The sequence below is a fragment of the Drosophila obscura genome, unplaced genomic scaffold (genome assembly GCF_018151105.1).
Source record: "Drosophila obscura isolate BZ-5 IFL unplaced genomic scaffold, ASM1815110v1 contig_75, whole genome shotgun sequence".
Lineage (NCBI taxonomy): Eukaryota > Metazoa > Arthropoda > Insecta > Diptera > Drosophilidae > Drosophila > Drosophila obscura.
The window spans coordinates 287,833-313,307 of NW_024542867.1; the positions used below are offsets into that span (position 1 = coordinate 287,833).

The window sequence follows — 25,475 nt, forward strand, 5'->3', positions numbered from 1 at the left end:
GCACAGCGCCTAAGACTGCACCGTGACGAGTCATGCATTAGTATCACAACTGTTGGAAAAAGTTCGTCCGTCGTAAAGAACAAGGTTCACACGTCCGTCCAATCTCGTGTCAACGCTCATAATTTTGCAACCGATTTTGGGTATTACGTTCAATCTCCACATACCAACCCGACCATGTAGTAAATTTCGCCCAGTGGAATATTCCAGCAAACCTTGAGCTAGCAGACCCACATTTTTTCAAGCCTGCTAAGGTCGACTTACTGCTAGGGGCAGAAACCTTCTTCGAATTGATATGTGTGGGCCAAATAAAGCCAAGTTCCGAACATCCATCAATCCAAAAAACGTTGTTGGGCTGGATTGTTTCGGGAAAATATACTGCATCAAAACAGGATGTTGTATGCAATAACGCTGTTGGTAGCGATACGTGTTCTCTCGACTCTCTGGTGGAGCGCTTTTGGGAATTGGAACATGTCCCAGAGAAGTCGAAGGCAGTACATACAGCTGAACAGTTGGCTTGCGAACGCAACTTCAAGCAGACATCACGCAGGCTTGAGTCGGGTCGATTCGAAGTTAAGTTGCCATTTAAAGTGAATCCCAAGGTCTTGGGTTCCTCTTTCGAGACGGCCAAACGCCGCTTTCTATCCCTGGAACGCAGAATCGCGAGTGATCAGTACCTGCATGACATGTATATGGAGTTTATGAAAGAGTATCTCAACCTTGGTCACATGTCATTGCTTCCAGGCACTCCTCCAGGACACCATTACTATATTCCGCATCAATGTGTCCTGAGACCTGATAGTAGCACCACCAAGCTCCGCGTAGTGTTTGATGCATCGAGTAAAACTTCAACTTCAACCTCTTTTTTTTTTTTTTTCATGTCTGGACGTTGATATGCAATGACTGCACCATCAAGTGGCCCATGTGACACCAAGCCGAAGCCTGTTACGCGCGGAACCCAGGCAGAAACGCAGCCCTCCTCCCGCCCAACCGACCGAGGGGCGCTGCCGCATGACGCGCGACGCGTGTTACCGAACCGATCGCGAGCATGCAGGAAAGATAGGTGTTAGACTAAAACGAGTTTAAACGAGACTTTGAAGGTGGGAGCCACTATTCAGAGGGAGCTGCACGAATAGTGCAGCACGATTTCGATTAAACCGTTTTGCCTTACAGCGGATATCTCCAAGATGTATAGGCAAGTGCAGGTTGCTGAAGAAGATCGAAATTTCCAATTGATTCTTTGGAGGGAGAAAGCAAATATTTATGTGCAAACTTATCGCCTGAATACGGTGACGTATGGGACAGCTTCAGCTCCATTTTTGGCCATCCGCTGTCTCGTTGAGCTAGCAAAAGTCTATGCTAAGTCCCATCCTGTGGCCTCGCAAGTCATAGCAAATGACTTTTACGTTGATGATATGCTGACAGGAGCAAATAGTCTGGAAGAACTGGGAAGAATTCGGCAGGAAGTGAGTGAGGTCCTGGAAGCGGGGGGTTTCATGTTGGCCAAATGGGCGTCAAATCATCCCCATCTGCTGTCCGATAGTGGCCAGGAAAAGTCTCTTCAGTTTGACCCTTCCGCTTCCATTAAAACACTCGGAATTCGTTGGAATCCGCAAACTGATTTGTTTCACTATCAGCTGGACGACTCCTTTGATTCCTTGCGTGATGCGTACGGATGCTGTATTTACGTCCGTACCGAGGACGCTAAAAATATTTTATCCCGACTTCTTACAGCAAAGAATTGTGTGCAGCGCTTCTTCTATCCACGCTATGGTTTCAAGTTCGACTGCTGCTAGACAAGTTTGTAATTGAAAGCGTGAACTTTTGGTCGGACTCCCAGGTCACCTTGTATTGGCTGGAAAGGGACCCAGCCACGCTAGCAACGTTTGTGGCCAATAGGGTTGCTGAAATCCAGGAGTTGTCCAGTGGTGTGATTTGGCGTCACGTTCACACCGATCAAAACCCAGCAGACTTAGTGTCCTTAGTGTAATGTGCTCATTGTGGACTAATGGGCCGCATTTTCTTCTTAGTGGTCCTGAGAATTGGCCGCGTCTTCATCAGGTTGAGTTGTCCCCAGAAATGGAAAAGTCCGAAAACAAGAAAAGTGTGGCAGCACATTCTGTGGCAAAGGATCAGACTAATGAGGTCATCGAGCTGATTGGAAGATGCTCGTCGTTTCAGAAGTTGCTTCGGATAATGGCGTATGTGAATCGGTTCATTCAAGGTGGCAATCGCAGTCGAGATGTGGTTGTGTCAGCTAAGGAGCTGAAGGTCTCATTTCTTAGGCTGGTACAGGTAGTCCAAAGATGTGAGCTTGGGTCGGAATTCCTCAAACTGGATAGGTCGGAAATTTTGTCTCCACATCTTCAACGACTCAGCCCGTTCATACACACGAGCGAACTCGGCGGAGTCACCTTCCGACTGATTCGTGTTGGGGGAAGATTGCTGCACGCAGAAATTCCATACGATGCGAAGTTTCCTCTACTGCTGTCGCAAAAGTCGCAGTTCGTGATACTGTTTCTACGCCATTTGCATCGTGCTCATTATCATGCAGGTGCAAAAGTAATGGTTTCCCTTCTAAGGCAGCAGATTTGGCTATTGAACGCCCGAGAAGCATGCACAAGAATCGTGAGGAATTGTGTGCACTGTTTCCGATACAAGCCCATCCTTATGGGACAGATCATGGGAAACCTGCCAGCTGACCGAGTGCGAAGAGCTCGCCCCTTTCTGATTTGTGGGGTAGATTTCTGTGGTCCGTTTCAGGTGTCCCTCAAAATTCGAGGCAGGCCCCCCATTAAGACCTATGTAGCCGTGTTCGTGTGTTTTGCTTCAAAGACTGTTCACCTCGAATTAGTAGTCGACCTATCAACTGACAGTTTTTTGTGTGTTTTCAAAAGGTTCGTCGGGAGGAGAGGCCTTCCGGAGAAGGTCTACAGCGACAACGCCACCAACTTCGTGGGCGCGAGCCGAGTAATGGAAGAGCTTCACGCAGCATTTCAGAGGGATCAGGATCGGCTCAGGACGTACACAACACAGCACGGCGTCGAGTGGTGTTTCATACCACCGAGAGCACCGCACTTCGGAGGGCTTTGGGAGGCGGCAGTCAAGGCAGCCAAACAACGACTGATACGCGGAGTTGGCAACGCCAAGCTCACCGCGGACGAGCTAAGCACCCACCTGGTCGAGGTAGAGGCCATCCTCAACTCCCGGCAATCGCTTCGCCAGGTAACGACCCCAGCGATGGAGAAGCCCTGACACCAGGACACCTGCTCATCGGGCAGCCGTTTCTTTCGCTGCCGCCCGAATCCGAGCAAGGCGCCAAATGCAGCGGTGGCGCATGCTGTCCGCGCTCAAGCAGCAGTTTTGGCAGGGCTGGTCCAAGGACTACCTGGCCAGCCTGCAGCAGCGGCAGCAGAGGTCTACCGAAGGACCGAACCTCGAGGCAGGATGCCTAGTGCTCGTCCACGAGGACAACACACCGCCTCAGAAGTGGACCACAGGGGGAGTGGTGGCAACGACGGCGGTGGTAGGAGAGTGCGCGTGGCAGAGGTGCGGACTTCCGCAGGCGTTATTAAACGCGCAATACAAAAACTGGCAAAATTGCCGATGGATGGTTGAAGCGCCGGAGGCCTTCAACGGGGCCGGAATGTTGGAGCAGCAGCAGCAAAATAGCATAGCAGATAGTATAGCATAGAATAGCATCAGTATAAGAGTTATTGGATTGTTACGCTCAGTCGCTGTTACGATCGTTCGATCGGCTCCCTTCTGAACTGGGGCGAACGTTGGCATCGCTGGCTGCGACCAGTGCATTAAACGGATTTAAGAAGAATGGCTGTCTGAATGGCACCACACCTAGAGCTGCTGGACCGGCGTCATTCCCACAGTATCGTTCCGGGAAAACCATTCCGGATTTTTCAAATAGTAAAAGAAATCCTTGACCCTTACCAAAAGTTGCTAATCAACAGTAACAGTACGTTAAGTAATTGTACTTTATTGTCTGTGATAATTGGAACCTAAAAAAAAAAAAATATCCACATCAACGACTTACTTGGCTACACTTTTTATACGTTTAGCAGAGGAAACCCAGCAGGCTGGCCAGTAGCCTTGAGCAACAAATTCGACTGAGAATATTCGGTTAGTCAGATTCGTTGACCGAATCCACAACCTAGAGTCAACTACACACTACAAAATTGAAGCGGTACGAAATAAATTTAAAATAAGATTAAATTCGTACTAAATAATTTTAACACTTTAGTAGCAAATGAGCGACACGAGCGGACAACCGGACAAGAGTGTGGCGCCCAAGGCTAAGACAGAAGGCAGCGAGTTGCTGGATGAAGGGATCAAGGCCATTTTCTTTGACTTGGAGGATGAAGAAGAGGGAACCACCAGCTATTCGATAAGCAATTCGCTGTCGGATATTCCAGGGATTCCAGCAGCAGGCACAGATACACAAGCTCAAGAAGATGGTAAAATCGAAGTCGCCCGAGCAGGACAACATGGCCCAGCAGGCCGCAGAAACACGCAAGAAGCTGGAGGAGGAGCAGAAACGTGCGTCAGCATGGAGCAGCAGCTGAAGCGAGCCTGTCAGGAGAAGCAGCAATCGAAGGATCTACCGGACACTGCGCGAAAAGTGAAAATCGTTAGTCATGTGCTTATACTTCAAGTTAATCACATCAAAAATTTCTTCGATGGAGGCTGGATGCTTGATATCCGACACCACTTAAACAATGGGCACAGAGGATTGCGAGAATGGAGATACAGTCCGGTTTTTGTTGTAGCGTAACTTCATCTTGTTGCAGGTTTTAGATTATGTTTTACGCTTTTTCGAGTTTTTCAAGCTGTTTAGTTTACTTCGTTTGAAAGTAGACTGTAGCTGCTGCAGCTCGCTCTGCAGACTGTTCTTTTCCGACGCCAGCCTTTTGGCCTGCTGCTCTGCATTGAACTGGACGCTCTGTAGACTTTGCTTGAGCTTAGCGAATTGTTCGCGCTGCCACCAAGAGGCCTTGGTGCCGATCCAGCTCCAGGCGGAGCGCATCCGCTGTCTCCCACTTCGTGGACATTCGCCAGTTGTCCTTCAGCCGATCACATTCCTGTTTGAGATTCTTGTCCTCGCTCAATTGCAGCATGTCCAGTTGAATACTCTTCAGCTGGCTGTCGGCCTTCTGGCGGCGATCCCGTTCGGCTTTCAACAGAAAGCCATCCGCTGTCTCGTTGAGCTAGCAAAAGTCTATGCTAAGTCCCATCCTGTGGCCTCGCAAGTCATAGCAAATGACTTTTACGTTGATGATATGCTGACAGGAGCAAATAGTCTGGAAGAACTGGGAAGAATTCGGCAGGAAGTGAGTGAGGTCCTGGAAGCGGGGGGTTTCATGTTGGCCAAATGGGCGTCAAATCATCCCCATCTGCTGTCCGATAGTGGCCAGGAAAAGTCTCTTCAGTTTGACCCTTCCGCTTCCATTAAAAACTTCGGAATTCGTTGGAATCCGCAAACTGATTTGTTTCACCATCAGCTGGACGACTCCTTTGATTCCTTGCGTGATGCGTACGGATGCTGTATTTACGTCCGTACCGAGGACGCTAAAAATTTTATCCCGACTTCTTACAGCAAAGAATTGTGTGCAGCGCTTCTTCTATCCACGCTATGGTTTCAAGTTCGACTGCTGCTAGACAAGTTTGTAATTGAAAGCGTGAACTTTTGGTCGGACTCCCAGGTCACCTTGTATTGGCTGGAAACGGACCCAGCCACGCTAGCAACGTTTGTGGCCAATAGGGTTGCTGAAATCCAGGAGTTGTCCAGTGGTGTGATTTGGCGTCACGTTCACACCGATCAAAACCCAGCAGACTTAGTGTCCTTAGTGTAATGTGCTCATTGTGGACTAATGGGCCGCATTTTCTTCTTAGTGGTCCTGAGAATTGGCCGCGTCTTCATCAGGTTGAGTTGTCCCCAGAAATGGAAAAGTCCGAAAACAAGAAAAGTGTGGCAGCACATTCTGTGGCAAAGGATCAGACTAATGAGGTCATCGAGCTGATTGGAAGATGCTCGTCGTTTCAGAAGTTGCTTCGGATAATGGCGTATGTGAATCGGTTCATTCAAGGTGGCAATCGCAGTCGAGATGTGGTTGTGTCAGCTAAGGAGCTGAAGGTCTCATTTCTTAGGCTGGTACAGGTAGTCCAAAGATGTGAGCTTGGGTCGGAATTCCTCAAACTGGATAGGTCGGAAATTTTGTCTCCACATCTTCAACGACTCAGCCCGTTCATACACACGAGCGAACTCGGCGGAGTCACCTTCCCACTGATTCGTGTTGGGGGAAGATTGCTGCACGCAGAAATTCCATACGATGCGAAGTTTCCTCTACTGCTGTCGCAAAAGTCGCAGTTCGTGATACTGTTTCTACGCCATTTGCATCGTGCTCATTATCATGCAGGTGCAAAAGTAATGGTTTCCCTTCTAAGGCAGCAGATTTGGCTATTGAACGCCCGAGAAGCATGCACAAGAATCGTGAGGAATTGTGTGCACTGTTTCCGATACAAGCCCATCCTTATGGGACAGATCATGGGAAACCTGCCAGCTGACCGAGTGCGAAGAGCTCGCCCCTTTCTGATTTGTGGGGTAGATTTCTGTGGTCCGTTTCAGGTGTCCCTCAAAATTCGAGGCAGGCCCCCCATTAAGACCTATGTAGCCGTGTTCGTGTGCTTCGCTTCAAAGGCTGTTCACCTCGAATTAGTAGTCGACCTATCAACTGACAGTTTTTTGTGTGTTTTCAAAAGGTTCGTCGGGAGGAGAGGCCTTCCGGAGAAGGTCTACAGCGACAACGCCACCAACTTCGTGGGCGCGAGCCGAGTAATGGAAGAGCTTCACGCAGCATTTCAGAGGGATCAGGATCGGCTCAGGACGTACGCAGCACAGCACGGCGTCGAGTGGTGTTTCATACCACCGAGAGCACCGCACTTCGGAGGGCTTTGGGAGGCGGCAGTCAAGGCAGCCAAACAACGGCTGATACGAGGAGTTGGCAACGCCAAGCTCACCGCGGACGAGCTAAGCACCCACCTGGTCGAGGTAGAGGCCATCCTCAACTCCCGGCCAATCGCTTCGCCAGGTAACGACCCCAGCGATGGAGAAGCCCTGACACCAGGACACCTGCTCATCGGGCAGCCGTTTCTTTCGCTGCCGCCCGAATCCGAGCAAGGCGCCAAATGCAGCGGTGGCGCATGCTGTCCGCGCTCAAGCAGCAGTTTTGGCAGGGCTGGTCCAAGGACTACCTGGCCAGCCTGCAGCAGCGGCAGCAGAGGTCTACCGAAGGACCGAACCTCGAGGCAGGATGCCTAGTGCTCGTCCACGAGGACAACACACCGCCTCAGAAGTGGACCACAGGGGGAGTGGTGGCAACGACGGCGGTGGTAGGAGAGTGCGCGTGGCAGAGGTGCGGACTTCCGCAGGCGTTATTAAACGCGCAATACAAAAACTGGCAAAATTGCCAATGGATGGTTGAAGCGCCGGAGGCCTTCAACGGGGCCGGAATGTTGGAGCAGCAGCAGCAAAATAGCATAGCATAGCATAGTATAGCATAGAATAGCATAGTATAAGAGTTATTGGATTGTTACGCTCAGTCGCTGTTACGATCGTTCGATCGGCTCCCTTCTGAACTGGGGCGAACGTTGGCATCGCTGGCTGCGACCAGTGCATTAAACGGATTTAAGAAGAATGGCTGTCTGAATGGCACCACACCTAGAGCTGCTGGACCGGCGTCATTCCCACAGTATCGTTCCGGGAAAACCATTCCGGATTTTTCAAATAGTAAAAGAAATCCTTGACCCTTACCAAAAGTTGCTAATCAACAGTAACAGTACGTTAAGTAATTGTACTTTATTGTCTGTGATAATTGGAACCTAAAAAAAAAAAAATATCCACATCAACGACTTACTTGGCTACACTTTTTATACGTTTAGCAGAGGAAACCCAGCAGGCTGGCCAGTAGCCTTGAGCAACAAATTCGACTGAGAATATTCGGTTAGTCAGATTCGTTGACCGAATCCACAACCTAGAGTCAACTACACACTACAAAATTGAAGCGGTACGAAATAAATTTAAAATAAGATTAAATTCGTACTAAATAATTTTAACACTTTAGTAGCAAATGAGCGACACGAGCGGACAACCGGACAAGAGTGCGGCGCCCAAGGCTAAGACAGAAGGCAGCGAGTTGCTGGATGAAGGGATCAAGGCCATTTTCTTTGACTTGGAGGATGAAGAAGAGGGGACCACCAGCTATTCGATAAGCAATTCGCTGTCGGATATTCCAGGGATTCCAGCAGCAGGCACAGATACACAAGTTCAAGAAGATGGTAAAATCGAAGTCGCCCGAGCAGGACAACATGGCCCAGCAGGCCGCAGAAACACGCAAGAAGCTGGAGGAGGAGCAGAAACGTGCGTCAGCATGGAGCAGCAGCTGAAGCGAGCCTGTCAGGAGAAGCAGCAATCGAAGGATCTACCGGACACTGCGCGAAAAGTGAAAATCGTTAGTCATGTGCTTATACTTCAAGTTAATCACATCAAAAATTTCTTCGATGGAGGCTGGATGCTTGATATCCGACACCACTTAAACAATGGGCACAGAGGATTGCGAGAATGGAGATACAGTCCGGTTTTTGTTGTAGCGTAACTTCATCTTGTTGCAGGTTTTAGATTATATTTTACGCTTTTTCGAGTTTTTCAAGCTGTTTAGTTTACTTCGTTTGAAAGTAGACTGTAGCTGCTGCAGCTCGCTCTGCAGACTGTTCTTTTCCGACGCCAGCCTTTTGGCCTGCTGCTCTGCATTGAACTGGACGCTCTGTAGACTTTGCTTGAGCTTAGCGAATTGTTCGCGCTGCCACCAAGAGGCCTTGGTGCCGATCCAGCTCCAGGCGGAGCGCATCCGCTGTCTCCCACTTCGTGGACATTCGCCAGTTGTCCTTCAGCCGATCACATTCCTGTTTGAGATTCTTGTCCTCGCTCAATTGCAGCATGTCCAGTTGAATACTCTTCAGCTGGCTGTCGGCCTTCTGGCGGCGATCCCGTTCGGCTTTCAACAGATTAATTTTCAGCTGTAGCTGCGAATAGCTTGTGGCCAAATTTTGTTTCACTGCGCCCCATTTCTGTTCTATTTGCACAAGGCGCAGCTGCAGTCGCGTTTTCTCCTCACTCAATGTAGCCACGGTACGTAGTGCCTCCTGCTCCTGCTCACGCAGCAGGAGCAGTTCCTTCTTCCGCTCGTCCAGTTGCTTCTGCAGATTGATAAAATCATCTGTCTGGCTTTCGGGACTGCCCATAGCCCGAGGCAGCTCCTCATTGAGTTGGCCATTGCGATCAGCGCGACTGAGGCCCACGCGAGTCATATTAATCTTGAGCAAAAGATCATCGAGCGAACTGAGCTCAGCCAGGGTCCCCTCCATGTGGCTATTCAGCTGGGCATTGCTGTGCTCCAAAGTCGCCCGCCTGGCCTCCGGCAGCTTGATGTACTGACTCTGGGCCAGTTCGACCGAGCCCTTCAGCTCATGTATCTTGACCTCCTTCTCCAGCAGCATGACCTCAAAGTCCGACTCCAGGGCGTTGTATCGCTTTGTGATTTTGTCGAAGTCGATCTGTTTCCTATACAGCAGCTCGCCGCTATGGGCGTATTTTTCATTGAGCTGCTTGCACTGGAGCAGCTGCTTCAGCTTGGACTCCAGCTGGGAATTCCACTGCTCCGCCCACTTCTTCTCCTCGCGCAGTGTCCGGTAGATCCTTCGATTGCTGCCGACATCCATCACCTGTAATGCGTAAAATATGTTAAATTACGTTCTATTTTATTGATTGAAATCGTAATCCATGATTTTGATACTCAGTTTAATATTACTAGCTAGTTGACCCTCTCAGCTCTAAGAAGAAGAGGCCCTCTCAGTTGCAGAGCGAGCTGCGGCAGTTGCAGGCGAAATGTGAGCCAGAGAACTGCAGTAGCTATGCGGAGAAGTTGGCTGAAATTCGCAGTGCTGAGATTCAAATGAGCAGGCTGCAGAAGATCAATAAGAGGCATGCGAAAATCCTAAAGGAACACTATGTGGATGTGAACAAGGACTGTTCTTCTCCGACGCCAGCCTTTTGGCCTGCTGCTCTGCATTGAACTGGACGCTCTGTAGACTTTGCTTGAGCTTGGCGAATTGTTCGCGCTGCTGCTGCAGCTCGTAGCTGAGCACATCCTTCTCGTGTGAGGTCTCTGCTTGCGGTTGGGTCAGTCGATCCACCTCCGTTTGGGCAGCCACCAAGAGGCCTTGGTGCCGATCCAGCTCCAGGCGGATCGCATCCGCTGTCTCCCGTTTCGTGGACATGCACCAGTTGTCCTCCTTCAGCCGATCACATTCCTGTTTGAGATTCTTGTCCTCGCTCAATTGCAGCATGTCCAATTGAATACTCTTCAGCTGGCTGTCGGCCTTCTATCAACGGCTATCAACGGATTAATTTTCTGCCTCACGCTGCAAAGCCTCTGCGCCCGCACCCCAACTGTGGACATTTCCACCACGCAGCAGAGTCTGCTCACGGGGGTCAAGGGGAATGCCGAGCAATTCAAGGCGTTTATAAAGCAGCAGGAGAAGCAGGGCGCCAGTAGTGATGCCACGCCCACCCGCTATACACCTCTGCGGCCTCAACAGTCTTCATTCTCATCCTGCAGTCTTGCAGATCTTGCAGTCTAGAGTGGACTTGAAGTCAGGTATGGTGGCAGGAGCAGGTGACAGCTCATTGCAGCATCGTTATCGATATCGATAAAGTTTGAGAATGATAACTTGATGGCAAAAGATATAAGGCAACGGACCGGAAGCATTACGAGCTGCAACTCCTTTTTTGAGTCTCAGCTTTCCGCTTCCGACTCTCACTCACTTCCCACCACCCTCATCCACTTGCCGACGGCCAAACGTTGCATAAACTTTTCCCTGGTGGGGAGCAGCAGCAGGAGCAGGAAGTCCATATCCAAGTCGACATTCTAGGGATGGGCTCTGGGCTCTGTGCTGGCAGTGCAGCAGGCCATTCCCCCCGCTGTAGGCACCCACTGGAGCCACCCACTGGAGCCACCCACTGGAGCCACTCACTGGAGCCCTCATCTGTAGCCCCCAGATGGGGGGCCCCCATGCCCGCTGTAGACAGGGATATCAGGGCATAGATAAAATTTCGACAGCTTGCGGATTCGATTCTATTTCTAATTAAAAGTGAACCACCGCCACAGCCAGAGCCAGAGGCAAAAAGCCAGTAAAAGTTTCTCAACTTTTGTCACATTTAAGTGTGTATGTGTCTTTATTGTTTAATTATTAAGCAAGGCCTGAAAGGCATAACAAAGTTTAACACACACATTAGACCCTCTTCACATATGCATGTTGTAACGAACGTTGGATCCCATGGTTCGTCAGAAGCAGTCGGAGCCACCAACGATACACCAAGGAGAATATATCAACACCAACAAATCCGAAGACGCAGCACGGATCGAAAGACATCGACCGAAGAAAGAAAGAAAACCGAGAACTCAGCACACGCGCGGCCAATCGACGGAAAAGCGCGGGCCAAAATTATATAACCGGCCCCCACCACAGCAAAACCAATTAACCAAAGCTCTCAAATGACGAGGTCAACACATTATTTTAGGGCCAGTTATTCATCATTGTATTTATGCAGCAGTCACACCACAGCCTTTAATATGATTTGGTTAAGATGTTAAAATTATTAAGTTGTTTTAATCGAGCAGTGTCGAATTTGTCACGGTCGCCATGTTATGTTAGTTTTCCATTGTTATATTAGAAGTACACAGAGCAAGCACGACTGCTTCATTTGGTTGATTGATTGAGAATGTTAATTGAATATAATTTGGTTCTTATCCTAGGGTACAATCGTTCTTATGTATAACGGAGAGCGAGAGTTATCCCATGCATTATATGAAAAGAGTACCACCGCATAAGTATTAGTGCGCGTGGTCTCTGCCTGAGTCTAATGGAAATGCATGATCAGCGTTAAGGGGCTTTTGAGAGGGATACCCATCGCCTCAGTGTTAAGTCGTTTGGGTTCTGCCTGAGTTCGGGTAAATGCCTGCTCAGCAGTTTTGGTAGCTGACCTATCTGCGTTTAAGTCGTAGATCGTTGCTGTGCAAAAGGAATGCGTAACATAAACATAAGTTGTTTATGTCACTGCTCATATGTATTTATATATATAACAGAGTGTTACATATGTACACGCATGGGTTCACTACAATATTAAACTTTCACATTTTTTGACATTCGGGGGGTGAGGGCTGCAATTGGTATGCAAATTGACATTGGCAATGGAACGGCACCAGTTTTGCATGCAAACTTCTTTAAGGCACACGATAATAGATAGAAACGAGAAGGAACGTGTGAGTCGTTTCTGGGGACGCGACTCTATTTATACCCGTACTCAGTCAGTATTTACATTTTTGAGCATATAATTTTAAGGATATTAGAATAAAAAAAAAAATTTACATTTTAAATTTTTTTTGCTACATCTGCTATCCACATCTACATCTACCATGTCTATTTTATATCTGTTAATGTGTGTTTGTGTGTGTGTTTTGGTATGCATACGGTTCATAAACCGTCTACAAATTTGTCGTCGCAACTAGAACTTGAACCAGTTGGACTGCGGAGAGGGTTTCCTACGTCGAGCAAATGAGGGTCTGAAGACACGGCGACAGCCTCTGTTGATTGCAGTTGTAGAGAATGAGTGAACAGGCAGTGATGGTACTGTTTCTGATACTGATTTTATTCAACAAACTTAATTTCTATTTATAGGTAACAAAAGGTACAGAAAGTGCTGAGTCTAGTAAGAATATGGTAAAAGGGAATTGGAATTAATATTGAATTAATTTGGATTTAATATGATATTATGTTATTGGGCAATTGTGATAGTCAGCAATGTGTGTGACAGTGTTTTTGCCCTCTGAAGAGCAATCGCATCGTTGGCAGAAATTGCTGCAGAAGCGGTTATTGTTGACTCAGCTACAATGCTTTGTCGTTTGTTATTATGTCTCCCGTTACATGGGTCGACCTGACTTATTCGATAAGTGTATATTATGTAATATTAATTAATGCATAAATATGCGACTGAACATTCTCCCGGCCGTTGAACTGGTATTCAACCATCGCCCAAGTCGACTGAAAAGCGGTGTGGAATGGGGATCGGGGGTGATGATCCGCGTGGCTCTGCTTGGTTGATTGTTGACGGCCTTGGGTTCCATGATTGATACTTCTTCCGGAGAATGAACGCAATAATCAATAGCATTGATATTGCTAGGGCAGCATAAGTAGCTATTTGATGATGCTGAACTGTGTTGAGATGGTGTGGCAGCCTTTGTTGATTGATTGCCACTAATTGCATGCGAAAATCTTCCAATTCTTGAAGATAGTCTGATGTCTGGTTCTCCAATTGTACAGTTGCTGGCGAAGGGGGTGTCGTTGGTAAGCGTATGTCCCCAAATCGAGTGTAGGTTGATTTAACTTCACTGATTGTTGTGCTGAAGGTACTGATGCTTATTTCTGTATTGAGAGCAGTGCATCCAGGTGACAATGAGAGCAAGCCAGTTCCTTCCAGTTGTATGGTTGACGGAGACCCGTTGCCTCTCATTGTAGAGTGTGTTGCAAAAATCCATTTATTTGCTTGCTGAGTTTTGGACCACACCATGTCCGCCTTCGTGTGGGTCATTTCACATAAAGGTGCTGTTTTATTGTTAAACAACTGAAACTCACAGCGATTGTCGACATTGAAGACTGTTTGATGATCAAAGCAGATGTATTCTGCGTTGAGTAGTTTAAAGCATCGTTGAAATTCTTCTGGAGTAAATCCCATGAATTGATCTCGGTGAGTGTTCACAGTGATTATGGTCGTTTTGAGATTGAACAAGCTCCAACTTGTTGAGTCCCAGACCGGAATCGGCATGATACTGAAAACTTCGAGCTGAACTGGTGAAACTAACGGTAGTGTCACCTTGAAAATGACGTGTGTGGCAGTCAGAGTTCCTTCGGCTCGCATGAGCCTGTATAATTGTATCACATTTTGTGTTGTGACAGGCAGCATTTGATCAGCTGGCAAGTGATCCCGGATTTGGTCTAGTTGCTAGTTCAGACTGCATACCTTGAAGACTCGTTGTCAGCAGACTTAGTTGTGCTGTGAGCCCTAGGTATGACTGAATTAGATGATCGCCGTGATATGTTCCTCTTTCTCGGCTGATGGTTGCCACTTGTTGTTCCAATACCTTTAGGCGGTTGTCCATGGCTGACTTATCCTTCCTAATCACGTTCATTGTGGAGTCGACAATTGACGTTTGATTTCGTAGTAGATGTAGCATAAAGTCTTCTTTGGTTTGTACCTTTTCGATTACTTTGGCCATTTTCTCAGCATATGTAGAGTCAAGTACACCGAAAAGCTGGTGTGACACGTTTCCTACTAAATCCAGCGGTGATCTGCGTTGTCGAGAGGCCTTCATTAGCATATTTCCTGTTTGTAGTTCTTTGTACAAATGTTGAAAGTGTTGAAATATGGAGTTGCACGCTGGAACATTTTTTAGATCAGGGCACATGTGTCTTAGTTCGGACATTCCGGTTGACATGACTTGCATATCCTTCCAATATGGATTCAAGTCGTAGTATACAATCATGGTCCATTCGGAAGTGGTCATTCTTGAGGTTCCAAGTTTCTCATAGAATATTCCAGGCTTGTTTGCAAATTGCGTCACATTTATTGATTGTGAAAATGCTATTGGCAGCATGAGAAGTAACACTAACAATGTGGATGTTAGTGTAGGTAATGATAACCTTTTTCGCTGTGTTGGTGGCTCCTCTGTTTCAGCAATATCTTGAATAGCATTTTTGGAGCGTTTTGTTGCTACCTCCTCTGAGAATAATGGGGCGAGACGACTGAAGGGGCGTTTGTATACAACGGACGATGTTTTGACATCAACCACTCGTACATGGTTGTCTTGCCCAGGATAAGTTTTGATGATGCGACCTATTGGCCACTTCATTACTGGAAGGTTGTCTTCCTTCACCAAAACTAATAATCCTTCGGTCACGTTTGGAGCGGTGGTTTTCCATTTATGCCGAGTTTGTAGTTCGTGGAGGTATTCCGTAGACCATTGTTTCCAAAATGCATGTTTTAAGCGTGAAACCAATTCCCAGCGCTTAACCAGAGACAGAGACCAGAGACCAGTGACATTGGCAATGGAACGGCACCAGTTTTGCATGCAAACTTCTTTAAGGCACACGATAATAGATAGAAACGAGAAGGAACGTGTGAGTCGTTTCTGGGGACGCGACTCTATTTATACCCATACTCAGTCAGTATTTACATTTTTGAGCATATAATTTTAAGGATATTAGAATAAAAAAAAAAAATTTACATTTTAAATTTTTTTTGCTACATCTGCTATCCACATCTACATCTACCATGTCTATTTTATATCTGTTAATGTGTGTTTGTGTGTGTGTTTTGGTATGCATACGGTTCATAAACCGTCTACAAATTTGTCGTCGCAACTAGAACTTGAACCAGTTGGACTGCGGAGAGGGTTTCCTACGTCGAGCAAATGAGGGTCTGAAGACACGGCGACAGCCTCTGTTGATTGCAGTTGTAGAGAATGAGTGAACAGGCAGTGATGGTACTGTTTCTGATACTGATTTTATTCAACAAACTTAATTTCTATTTATAGGTAACAAAAGGTACAGAAAGTGCTGAGTCTAGTAAGAATATGGTAAAAGGGAATTGGAATTAATATTGAATTAATTTGGATTTAATATGATATTATGTTATTGGGCAATTGTGATAGTCAGCAATGTGTGTGACAGTGTTTTTGCCCTCTGAAGAGCAATCGCATCGTTGGCAGAAATTGCTGCAGAAGCGGTTATTGTTGACTCAGCTACAATGCTTTGTCGTTTGTTATTATGTCTCCCGTTACATGGGTCGACCTGACTTATTCGATAAGTGTATATTATGTAATATTAATTAATGCATAAATATGCGACTGAACATTCTCCCGGCCGTTGAACTGGTATTCAACCATCGCCCAAGTCGACTGAAAAGCGGTGTGGAATGGGGATCGGGGGTGATGATCCGCGTGGCTCTGCTTGGTTGATTGTTGACGGCCTTGGGTTCCATGATTGATACTTCTTCCGGAGAATGAACGCAATAATCAATAGCATTGATATTGCTAGGGCAGCATAAGTAGCTATTTGATGATGCTGAACTGTGTTGAGATGGTGTGGCAGCCTTTGTTGATTGATTGCCACTAATTGCATGCGAAAATCTTCCAATTCTTGAAGATAGTCTGATGTCTGGTTCTCCAATTGTACAGTTGCTGGCGAAGGGGGTGTCGTTGGTAAGCGTATGTCCCCAAATCGAGTGTAGGTTTATTTAACTTCACTGATTGTTGTGCTGAAGGTACTGATGCTTATTTCTGTATTGAGAGCAGTGCATCCAGGTGACAATGAGAGCAAGCCAGTTCCTTCCAGTTGTATGGTTGACGGAGACCCGTTGCCTCTCATTGTAGAGTGTGTTGCAAAAATCCATTTATTTGCTTGCTGAGTTTTGGACCACACCATGTCCGCCTTCGTGTGGGCCACTTCACATAAAGGTGCTGTTTTATTGTTAAACAACTGAAACTCACAGCGATTGTCGACATTGAAGACTGTTTGATGATCAAAGCAGATGTATTCTGCGTTGAGTAGTTTAAAGCATCGTCGAAATTCTTCTGGAGTAAATCCCATGAATTGATCTCGGTGAGTGTTCACAGTGATTATGGTCGTTTTGAGATTGAACAAGCTCCAACTTTTTGAGTCCCAGACCGGAATCGGCATGATACTGAAAACTTCGAGCTGAACTGGTGAAACTAACGGTAGTGTCACCTTGAAAATGACGTGTGTGGCAGTCAGAGTTCCTTCGGCTCGCATGAGCCTGTATAATTGTATCACATTTTGTGTTGTGACAGGCAGCATTTGATCAGCTGGCAAGTGATCCCGGATTTGGTCTAGTTGCTAGTTCAGACTGCATACGTTGAAGACTCGTTGTCAGCAGAGTTAGTTGTGCTGTGAGCCCTAGGTATGACTGAATTAGATGATCGCCGTGATATGTTCCTCTTTCTCGGCTGATGGTTGCCACTTGTTGTTCCAATACCTTTAGGCGGTTGTCCATGGCTGACTTATCCTTCCTAATCACGTTCATTGTGGAGTCGACAATTGACGTTTGATTTCGTAGTAGATGTAGCATAAAGTCTTCTTTGGTTTGTACCTGATTGTAGTGGGAGATCCTTGCCTGCTTTTCTCGTCCTTCACTTCTGGTGGCTCGTGGGATTTAGGTGCCCAAACAATAAGAAGAAGATGTAGGTATTTGCGGAAAATGATGCGCGTGCGCGTTGTGCTTTATTCCAAGGTCTGATTTCAACTAACTCTGGTATGATTAAGCTTAAATCTAATGAGCACTGAAGAGGCCGCTCCAAAAGCTTTCATGCTTCGGGAGCATGAGCTTGCAGCCTATGGGCTGCATCGGTGCCTACTTTGCGGCTTAAACATCCTCCCCCCCTTGCAATATAGTTGCAAAGAAAAAATAGGAACGGGGAAGGGCCGCCTTTCTCTGTTCACACGGTGTTGCAAGTGCCAGAGAGAGTCCACCCGAACACAGTGTTCTGCGCAACTGGGAAGCCGTCCGTGCTTGGGACCACTCCTGGCAGAATCACCTTTGGATATACGTCGGCTCCGAGTACCAAGGAAATGGTACATGGCCGATGGAATTGAGCATCCGCCAGGTCCATGTTGGCGAAGTGCTCCTTTACGTGGTCTCCCAGGGGTCTCGTCGGTGTTCGTATTTGGAGCTGAGGCTCCACCGTCAGGACCACCTCTAGCCTGACATCGCTCTTCACCTTAGAAAGGATGAAGGTGGTGCAAGCACCTTCCGCACCAACGCGAGTGACGGAAAGCCCGAAGGCCGTTGCCAAGGATGCGTTGATGCGGCTGACTGGACTGCACGGATCAATTAGAGCGCCCACTTCGAACGTCTTGAGACCCGTGTCGATCACAACCACTGCTGTTGGGAGGACGCTAGTGCTCCTGGACTGAAGGAGCGATGTCAGCGTCGTTGGAGGAGCAGCGGATCTGGAGCGCGATCTCGCTGTGGGCGAGCTTGCCTTCGGCACAGTCGAGCGAGCCTTGGGACGTGGAGTCCGCTGTGATCCCTCTAGGTGGAGGAGAGTGTGGTGGTTCTTCCCGCAAACCCGGCACGTGTCGCCGCTTCGGCATGAGCTCCCTGAGTGTTGGTGGGCCAGGCAATTGTGGCAGTACTTATTGATGATCACTGCCCGCAAACGCTTTTCGGCACTTAGCGTGAGGAACCGCTGGCATTTGCGTAGAGCGTGGACTCCACGGCAGACCCGACAGCGAAAACAGTCCGATCCTCTGGGCTGGCTGCGCGTTAATGGACGACGACGAGGAGTCATGCTTGGAAAAAAAGAGATGTGGAAGATTAGTGGTTGGATCTTACGCACCGGCCAACAAACGACACATTAGCTAATTGGATACTTGGACGTGGACATTGCTCTCTACAGGAAGAAGGATGAGCTTTGCTACTGGCCGCTTAATGGTCCCACGGACAGTTAACACATCGACCACGCGGACCATGCCATCGACCCCGGGATAGGTTCGTTCAATCCTTCCTAGGCGCCATTCACTAAGCTGCAGGTTATCTTCCTTTACAACAACCATATCGCCTGTTTGGAGGTTTCGAGTTGGAAGTTGCCACTTATTTCGTTTGTGCAACTCTTTCAGATATTCTTCCTTCCAACGGAAACAGAACTGTTGATTAAGGGCCTTTAGACGCTGCCATCGGTTGATGATGGACTCTGCGTTCTCTTTTATTTCTGGCTCCGCAATTGAAACCAGCGGGCCGCCAATCAAAAAGTGGCCTGGACTTAGGGCTAGAAGGTCAGTTGGATCTTCTGACATAGGGGAAATGGGCCGCGAATTCAAGCACGCTTCGATTTTGGAAAGGAGGGTCGACAGTTCTTCGAAAGTATACTTCCATGTTGAGGTGGACTTGTAGAAAAGCGTCTTGAAACTTTTCACACCCGCTTCCCACAGGCCACCCATGTGAGGTGCGCTTGGAGGATTAAAGTGCCACGTGAGGTGCTGCTGCGGATATGTTGCAAGAACACTTGCTCTGGTGGCGACCAGAAAATCGTGGGAAAGGGCTTTTTCAGCTCCGACAAACGTCTTCCCATTATCGGAACACATTTTCTGAGGGCAACCTCGCCTTGCTACGAACCGATTAAAAGCTGCAAGGAACTTTTCGGTTGTGAGATCAGAGGTTGCTTCCAAATGGATCGCCTTCGTGCTGAAGCACACGAAGACACACACATACCCTTTGGTGATGCGGCAAGCTCGACCTGCGTACGTCTTGATCTCGAATGGTCCAGCGAAGTCGACACCTGTACGAGTGAATGGACGAGAGAACGTTGTCCTCTCTTCGGGCAAGTCTCCCATAAGCTGGGTTTGCAACTTTCTGCGATGGACCACACAGACCTTACAGGAGTTTATCGTTGTTTTGACTAAGGTCCGTAGTTTCGGAACCCAGTATTTGGATCGGATGAGCCGCATCACTAATTGGTTCCCCCCATGCAATGCGATGCGATGAGTGAACCGAACGAGGAGACGTGTAAATGCGCTTGAATACGGGAGAATGATCGGGTGCTTCTCATCATAGCTTAGGGACTTCGATGTTCTCACACGACCGCATGCTCTTATGACCCCGTGTTGGTCGATAAATGGATTCAAGTTAATGATGCAGCTAGACGTAGGAAGAGGCTGCTTTTTTAGCAAGTGCCGGAATTCGTTGGAATATTCTAAGCGCTGAGTATGGATGATCATACGCTCTTGTGTATCGGATAGCTCGTTGCTACTGAGCTCGTCTGGAAATTGGGTGTCCGGCTTCTGACAACGCTTGAGGAATCTAAAAACATAGGACAGGACTCTCAGGGCCTTTCCGAACTCTGAGAAGCGGGCTAAAAAACTGGAATCTGGTGGTGACTGAGACAGGTTGCACTTGACAGGACGTTGTTCTACGTCTGTCTCTTGCAGAGGTTCGACGGGGATGGGCCATTGGTCTGGGCTCAACTGCAACCATTCTGGCCCGTGCCACCATAGATCGCTGCTAGCCAGATCTTGGGCGGAAACCCCTCTGCTCGCTAAGTCAGCCGGATTGTGCTCCGATCTTACGTGAGACCATTTCCCCGGGCTGACGGACTGCGTGATCTTAGTCACTCGGTTAGCCACAAACGTCACTCTGAGCCTGCCACCGGATACCTAATGTTTTTGCAGAGCTGGAATCCTCCATTTCAAGGAAATCGGCGCACAGCAAATGGTCCGTAGGAATGTCCTGAAGGACTTGCTTCGAGTTAGAGGTCCACTTCCTCAACGGAAACCCGGCACTATCTAGAGCGGAGCGAAGCTCTTTGATCGCTGCAATGGCCGTCTGCTCTGTGTGCGCACCAGCAAGTACATCGTCAACATACATGGAATCGGATATGATGTCGCTTGCCAGTGGGTATATCTCCCGCACATCTTGAGCAAGTTTCTTGAGCACGCGAATAGCTAAGTACGGTGCGCAATTCACACCGAAAGTGACAGTTGTAAGTTCATAGTCCCCGAGCTCGCCCTCTTTGTTCCGGAAAAGGATTCTTTGGAACCTTGTCTGCGTTGGCTCGAGGGTGATTTGCCTATACATCTTTGTGATGTCAGCATTAAAAACGAATTGGAAGAAACGCCATTTCAGTATCTGAATGGTCAGATCTGATTGGAGAACCGGTCCTGGATGTAGGATGTCGTTAAGACTCTTGCCATTTGAAGATGGACTGGAGGCGTTAAATACTACCCGTAACTTTGTAGTGGTGCTGTCTGGTTTAAGGACAGAATGATGGGGCAGATAGAAGTTGTCAGAGTCATTGCTTGGAGGTACTCGTCGCATGTGACCTAAGTCTACATACTCCTGGAGGACACTGTCGTACTGCTCTTTTAAAGGTGGGTTCCGTTGTAAACGGCCTTCATTTTTGAGGAACTGAGCCAGCGCGATTGATCTAGAATGGCCTAAGTCGACACACTCAGGATTTCGAAAGGGTAATGACACCATATATCTGCCACTTGAATCTCTACGAGTAGTTTGAATGAAATTGTCTTCACAGACGGAATCAGAAGACTCTTCTGCCCTCACGGCTGGAAGATCCTCCACCTCCCAAAACTTCGTTAGAAGGTTTTCTAAACGCTGTTCTGTACTGACCTTTACCCTTGTAGCAAAGGAAGAAATTGAGGGGCGAGTTGACTCAGCTACTGGTCCTGTGAGGATCCATCCAAATATGGTCTCCTGACCGAGTAACGAGCCGCAAATGTTGGGTTGGGAGCCGCCTAGTAAAATTGATGGAAGGATATCTGCACCTAAGAGCACATCTATCTGCGAGCTCTTATAGAAAGAAGGGTCAGCAAGAGGAATGTTTGCCAGGTCCTTTACAAAACCTTGAGGAACTGGGTACGAAGGTAAGGTGCCTGCCACATTTGGGAGTACGTAGGCCGAGGTTTCTATGTGGATCCTCGGTTTTGATGGTGAGCCTATTTGGAAGTGGCATATCTTCTGAGGCCTGGCTGAAATTGCTTGGCTCAAGCCCGTTACTTGAACCTGAACTGGTTGGAAAGGAAGCTTGATAATTCTGAACAGACGTTCGGAGATGAACGTTGCTTCCGATCCAGAATCGATCAATGCACGTGCTTTAAAACTGGTGCCCAAGTGGCATATGTTTATCATAGCCGTGCCTAGCAAAACACCCTGTGTGTTCGCTGTGTAGTAGCTTTGGACATTGGAGGATGAAGCGGACTGTATGTCTTGAATTGGGTTTGGAATGGAAGGAACTGTTGCAGAGGGCTCTGGATGTGGGTTACCACGGTGCAGAAGCGTGTGGTGGCGACGTTTGCACGTAAAACAATTATGTTGACTCGTGCAATCTTTGATTTGGTGCCCTCTAGCGAAGCAGTTCATACACAACTTTTGTTGCTTTATGTAGTTGGCTCTATCATGAGCAGACATTTTTAGAAAGCGTGGACATTGGCGCACCGGGTGGTTTTCTTTGGAACAAAGACTGCAGGTGCGAATCTTGACGGAGCTTTGGCGGAGGTCGGCGCTTACTTTTGCCTCAAAAGAATTAACCTTTTTTTCGTTCTTTTCCCTTCTTTCGGGCCTGGAAAGCGCTTGCATGGAGGCATTCGCGTTCTCCATTGCTTCGAGAGATAAATATCGCTCACTCAGGAATTTGTTCATGGCGCTCCATGACGGTATCTCGCTCTTGCTCGGAAGTGACTGTTCCCGAAGAGACAAGGTCACTTTCGGCAACTTTGAGGAAACCAGAAACACCAGAACGCCGTCCGCGAACCGATTATCAATGGGCACCTCTGAGTGTTCTAAGGCCGTGAGGCATCCCTGGATGGCACTTTGGAGCTCTTTTAAAGCGGCCCCGGATTCATTTTGGATAGGGGAGAAACTAAATAGGATTCTTAGTTGGCTGTTGACAAGAGTTCTCTTGTTCTCGAAACGTTCTTTCAGGGCGGTCCATGCGGAATTGAAACCCTCGTTCGTCAGCGGAGCTTTTTCAACAATGACTTTGGCTTCACCCCGAGTCTTGTGGCAGAGGTGATATAGCATCTCCACTTGAGTCAGTCTTGGATTGCTTATGTAGATTGCGGAAAAAAGATCGCGGAAAGTGGGCCACTTTAGATAATCGCCGTGGAATACCTCGATTTCAATTGGGGGCAGACGACTATAGCCTCCTTGATGAGCGCTAGGGGTGGATAACGGGGGGGGAGCCGAAGCGCTCTCGATTTGCTCCTGTAGGCTTGTAGCGCACCTCTCATATACTGAGTAGCAATGCTCATATTTGGCTTGCATGGATTGCATAGCATCACCATCGGGTTCAGTTTCACTGAGAGCCTTGGTGCAACGCTCGCACTCTAGCCGTACCTTTTCCCACAAGGTCCTCACTTCGTCTAGGCGGATCTTAAGGGTAAACGTGGACACCACCACAGAGGATGGAGTAGCGAGCCTCGCCTCGAAACTGCCGAGTCGGTCTGATGCCGCTATAAAGTCCGCTAATGCCATTCTCTTGACCTCCGCAAGTCTTTGTCCCAGGGCGCGAGTAATGCTGACTGGAGTAAGTTTGGATTCGTCTTTCGATGAACCCGAAGGATCTTTCCTAACGGAGGACGATGGAGTCTTGGAATGTGGCGATGGTCGCGTGCTTGGAACTGTGAGGCGTTTCTTCGCGTCGCGCTCACTGGACATAATAAGCTATCCGCGACGCGTATGAAAGTGGAACGGTGGAAACGAAACGGAGATGGTATGAGCAATAATTTGGAAAAACGAGAGGTTATTATGTTACAATTATGTTTTGTATTTATATTGTATATGTACCAAAAATTCTGGAACGATGGAATGGAACATGTACCGTTCGAGTGAGAGATTTATGGAGTGTCACCCAAAAGTACTTGGCACAAAGTTTTAGTTTAGTTCTTTTTTTTTTTCCGAAAGCCCTCTTTGATTTCGTATTATTATTCCTTCCGGAACAGTGGAATCGAACGTTCAAAGAGGTACACGATTGGCAACAAAATTCATTTAAAAAAAAAAAATAAAAAATATTTGGAAATGTCCCAAGTGCCGTACCTTTTCATGAAAACTATATACCCGCGTCGTACAGGGTATCACCATAAGCACAAAGAGGAATGGAGCAGCTGCTGTAAGCTAAGCTCGCGGTATGTATGTATGTACGTATGTAAATGCTTGAGGCTGGTCCCGTACTGTGTGGATATGCGTTGTTTTAATAGAGGAAAAGCGCTGTGTATATTTTATTTTATTGCAGGCTGCGGATGGTTCAAAATTGCTGAAGTATTAAATGGATGTAGCATGCACTTAAATAATATAAGGTGATTGGGTGAATGGAGTTAGTTTTGGCGGAGGAAAAGGAACAAAAACATAAAGTACACCTACAAAAAAGGTGGTACTATGTACATGCACTTAAACGTTATTTTATTTTATGAATTTTTTTTTTTGTTTGGTTCTTATTTAAAATAATTTGTGCGGATTATGCATATGTGTGTACAGTGCAAGAGACGAGAGCGCCAAAGAAAAAAAACCGTATGTATGTGCATATGTATGTTCGCCACCCTAGTCGCGATCCAACATGTTCGATGCACTAGGTTCGATGCAGTGCTTCTCTAAGCGGAATGGAATTAGCGGAGATCAGCGTGTGCCTATGTATATAAGTACGTACATATGTGCGCCTGATGGGTCGTTGCACTTGTCCGATTTTTGGCGGAAAAAAAGATGGCGAGGTTATATATATGGAAATAGGCCGTTATGTACATATGCCAGGTACGTTTGGAAAGAAAAAAAAAGGGAAACAAATAGCGGTTTTTTTCGTCTTCACTTGCACTTCCTCACTATGGAGTTTCTCCACACACTATACACTGCACAGAACCTTTTTGGTTGCAAATTGGACGTTTTTATATACTTAGCTGGCAATTCCTCTTGAGCAAGCTGGGGCGAGCGGATTGGGGGGATGATCTCCGTGATTTTTCGGTGAAAAATAAAAAATCCAATGATGAGGATCCGGCTCGAAGGACCAATGATTGTAGTGGGAGATCCTTGCCTGCTTTTCTCGTCCTTCACTTCTGGTGGCTCGTGGGATTTAGGTGCCCAAACAATAAGAAGAAGATGTAGGTATTTGCGGAAAATGATGCGCGTGCGCGTTGTGCTTTATTCCAAGGTCTGATTTCAACTAACTCTGGTATGATTAAGCTTAAATCTAATGAGCACTGAAGAGGCCGCTCCAAAAGCTTTCATGCTTCGGGAGCATGAGCTTGCAGCCTATGGGCTGCATCGGTGCCTACTTTGCGGCTTAAACAGTACCTTTTCGATTACTTTGGCCATTTTCTCAGCATATGTAGAGTCAAGTACACCGAAAAGCTGGTGTGACACGTTTCCTACTAAATCCAGCGGTGATCTGCGTTGTCGAGAGGCCTTCATTAGCATATTTCCTGTTTGTAGTTCTTTGTACAAATGTTGAAAGTGTTGAAATATGGAGTTGCACGCTGGAACATTTTTTAGATCAGGGCACATGTGTCTTAGTTCGGACATTCCGGTTGACATGACTTGCATATCCTTCCAATATGGATTCAAGTCGTAGTATACAATCATGGTCCATTCGGAAGTGGTCATTCTTGAGGTTCCAAGTTTCTCATAGAATATTCCAGGCTTGTTTGCAAATTGCGTCACATTTATTGATTGTGAAAATGCTATTGGCAGCATGAGAAGTAACACTAACAATGTGGATGTTAGTGTAGGTAATGATAACCTTTTTCGCTGTGTTGGTGGCTCCTCTGTTTCAGCAATATCT

At 47.4% G+C, this 25,475-nt stretch overlaps 2 protein-coding genes across 2 annotated transcripts; one reads left to right on the forward strand and one right to left on the reverse strand.

Moving 5' to 3' along the window:
* Positions 1-7,983: 7,983 nt before the first annotated feature.
* LOC121405134 lies at positions 7,984-8,712 on the forward strand. The gene is made up of 2 exons (XM_041595743.1): positions 7,984-8,072; positions 8,130-8,712. The coding sequence occupies exon 2, from the start codon at positions 8,136-8,138 to the stop codon at positions 8,658-8,660; it is 525 nt and encodes a 174-aa protein (XP_041451677.1). The 5' UTR covers positions 7,984-8,072; positions 8,130-8,135; the 3' UTR covers positions 8,661-8,712.
* A 135-nt stretch (positions 8,713-8,847) lies between these two features.
* LOC121405150 (putative leucine-rich repeat-containing protein DDB_G0290503) lies at positions 8,848-10,410 on the reverse strand. The gene is made up of 2 exons (XM_041595756.1): positions 10,069-10,410; positions 8,848-9,786 (listed from the first exon to the last, which is right to left on the reverse strand). The coding sequence occupies exons 1-2, from the start codon at positions 10,408-10,410 to the stop codon at positions 8,848-8,850; spliced, it is 1,281 nt and encodes a 426-aa protein (XP_041451690.1).
* Between the last annotated feature and the right edge of the window lie 15,065 nt (positions 10,411-25,475).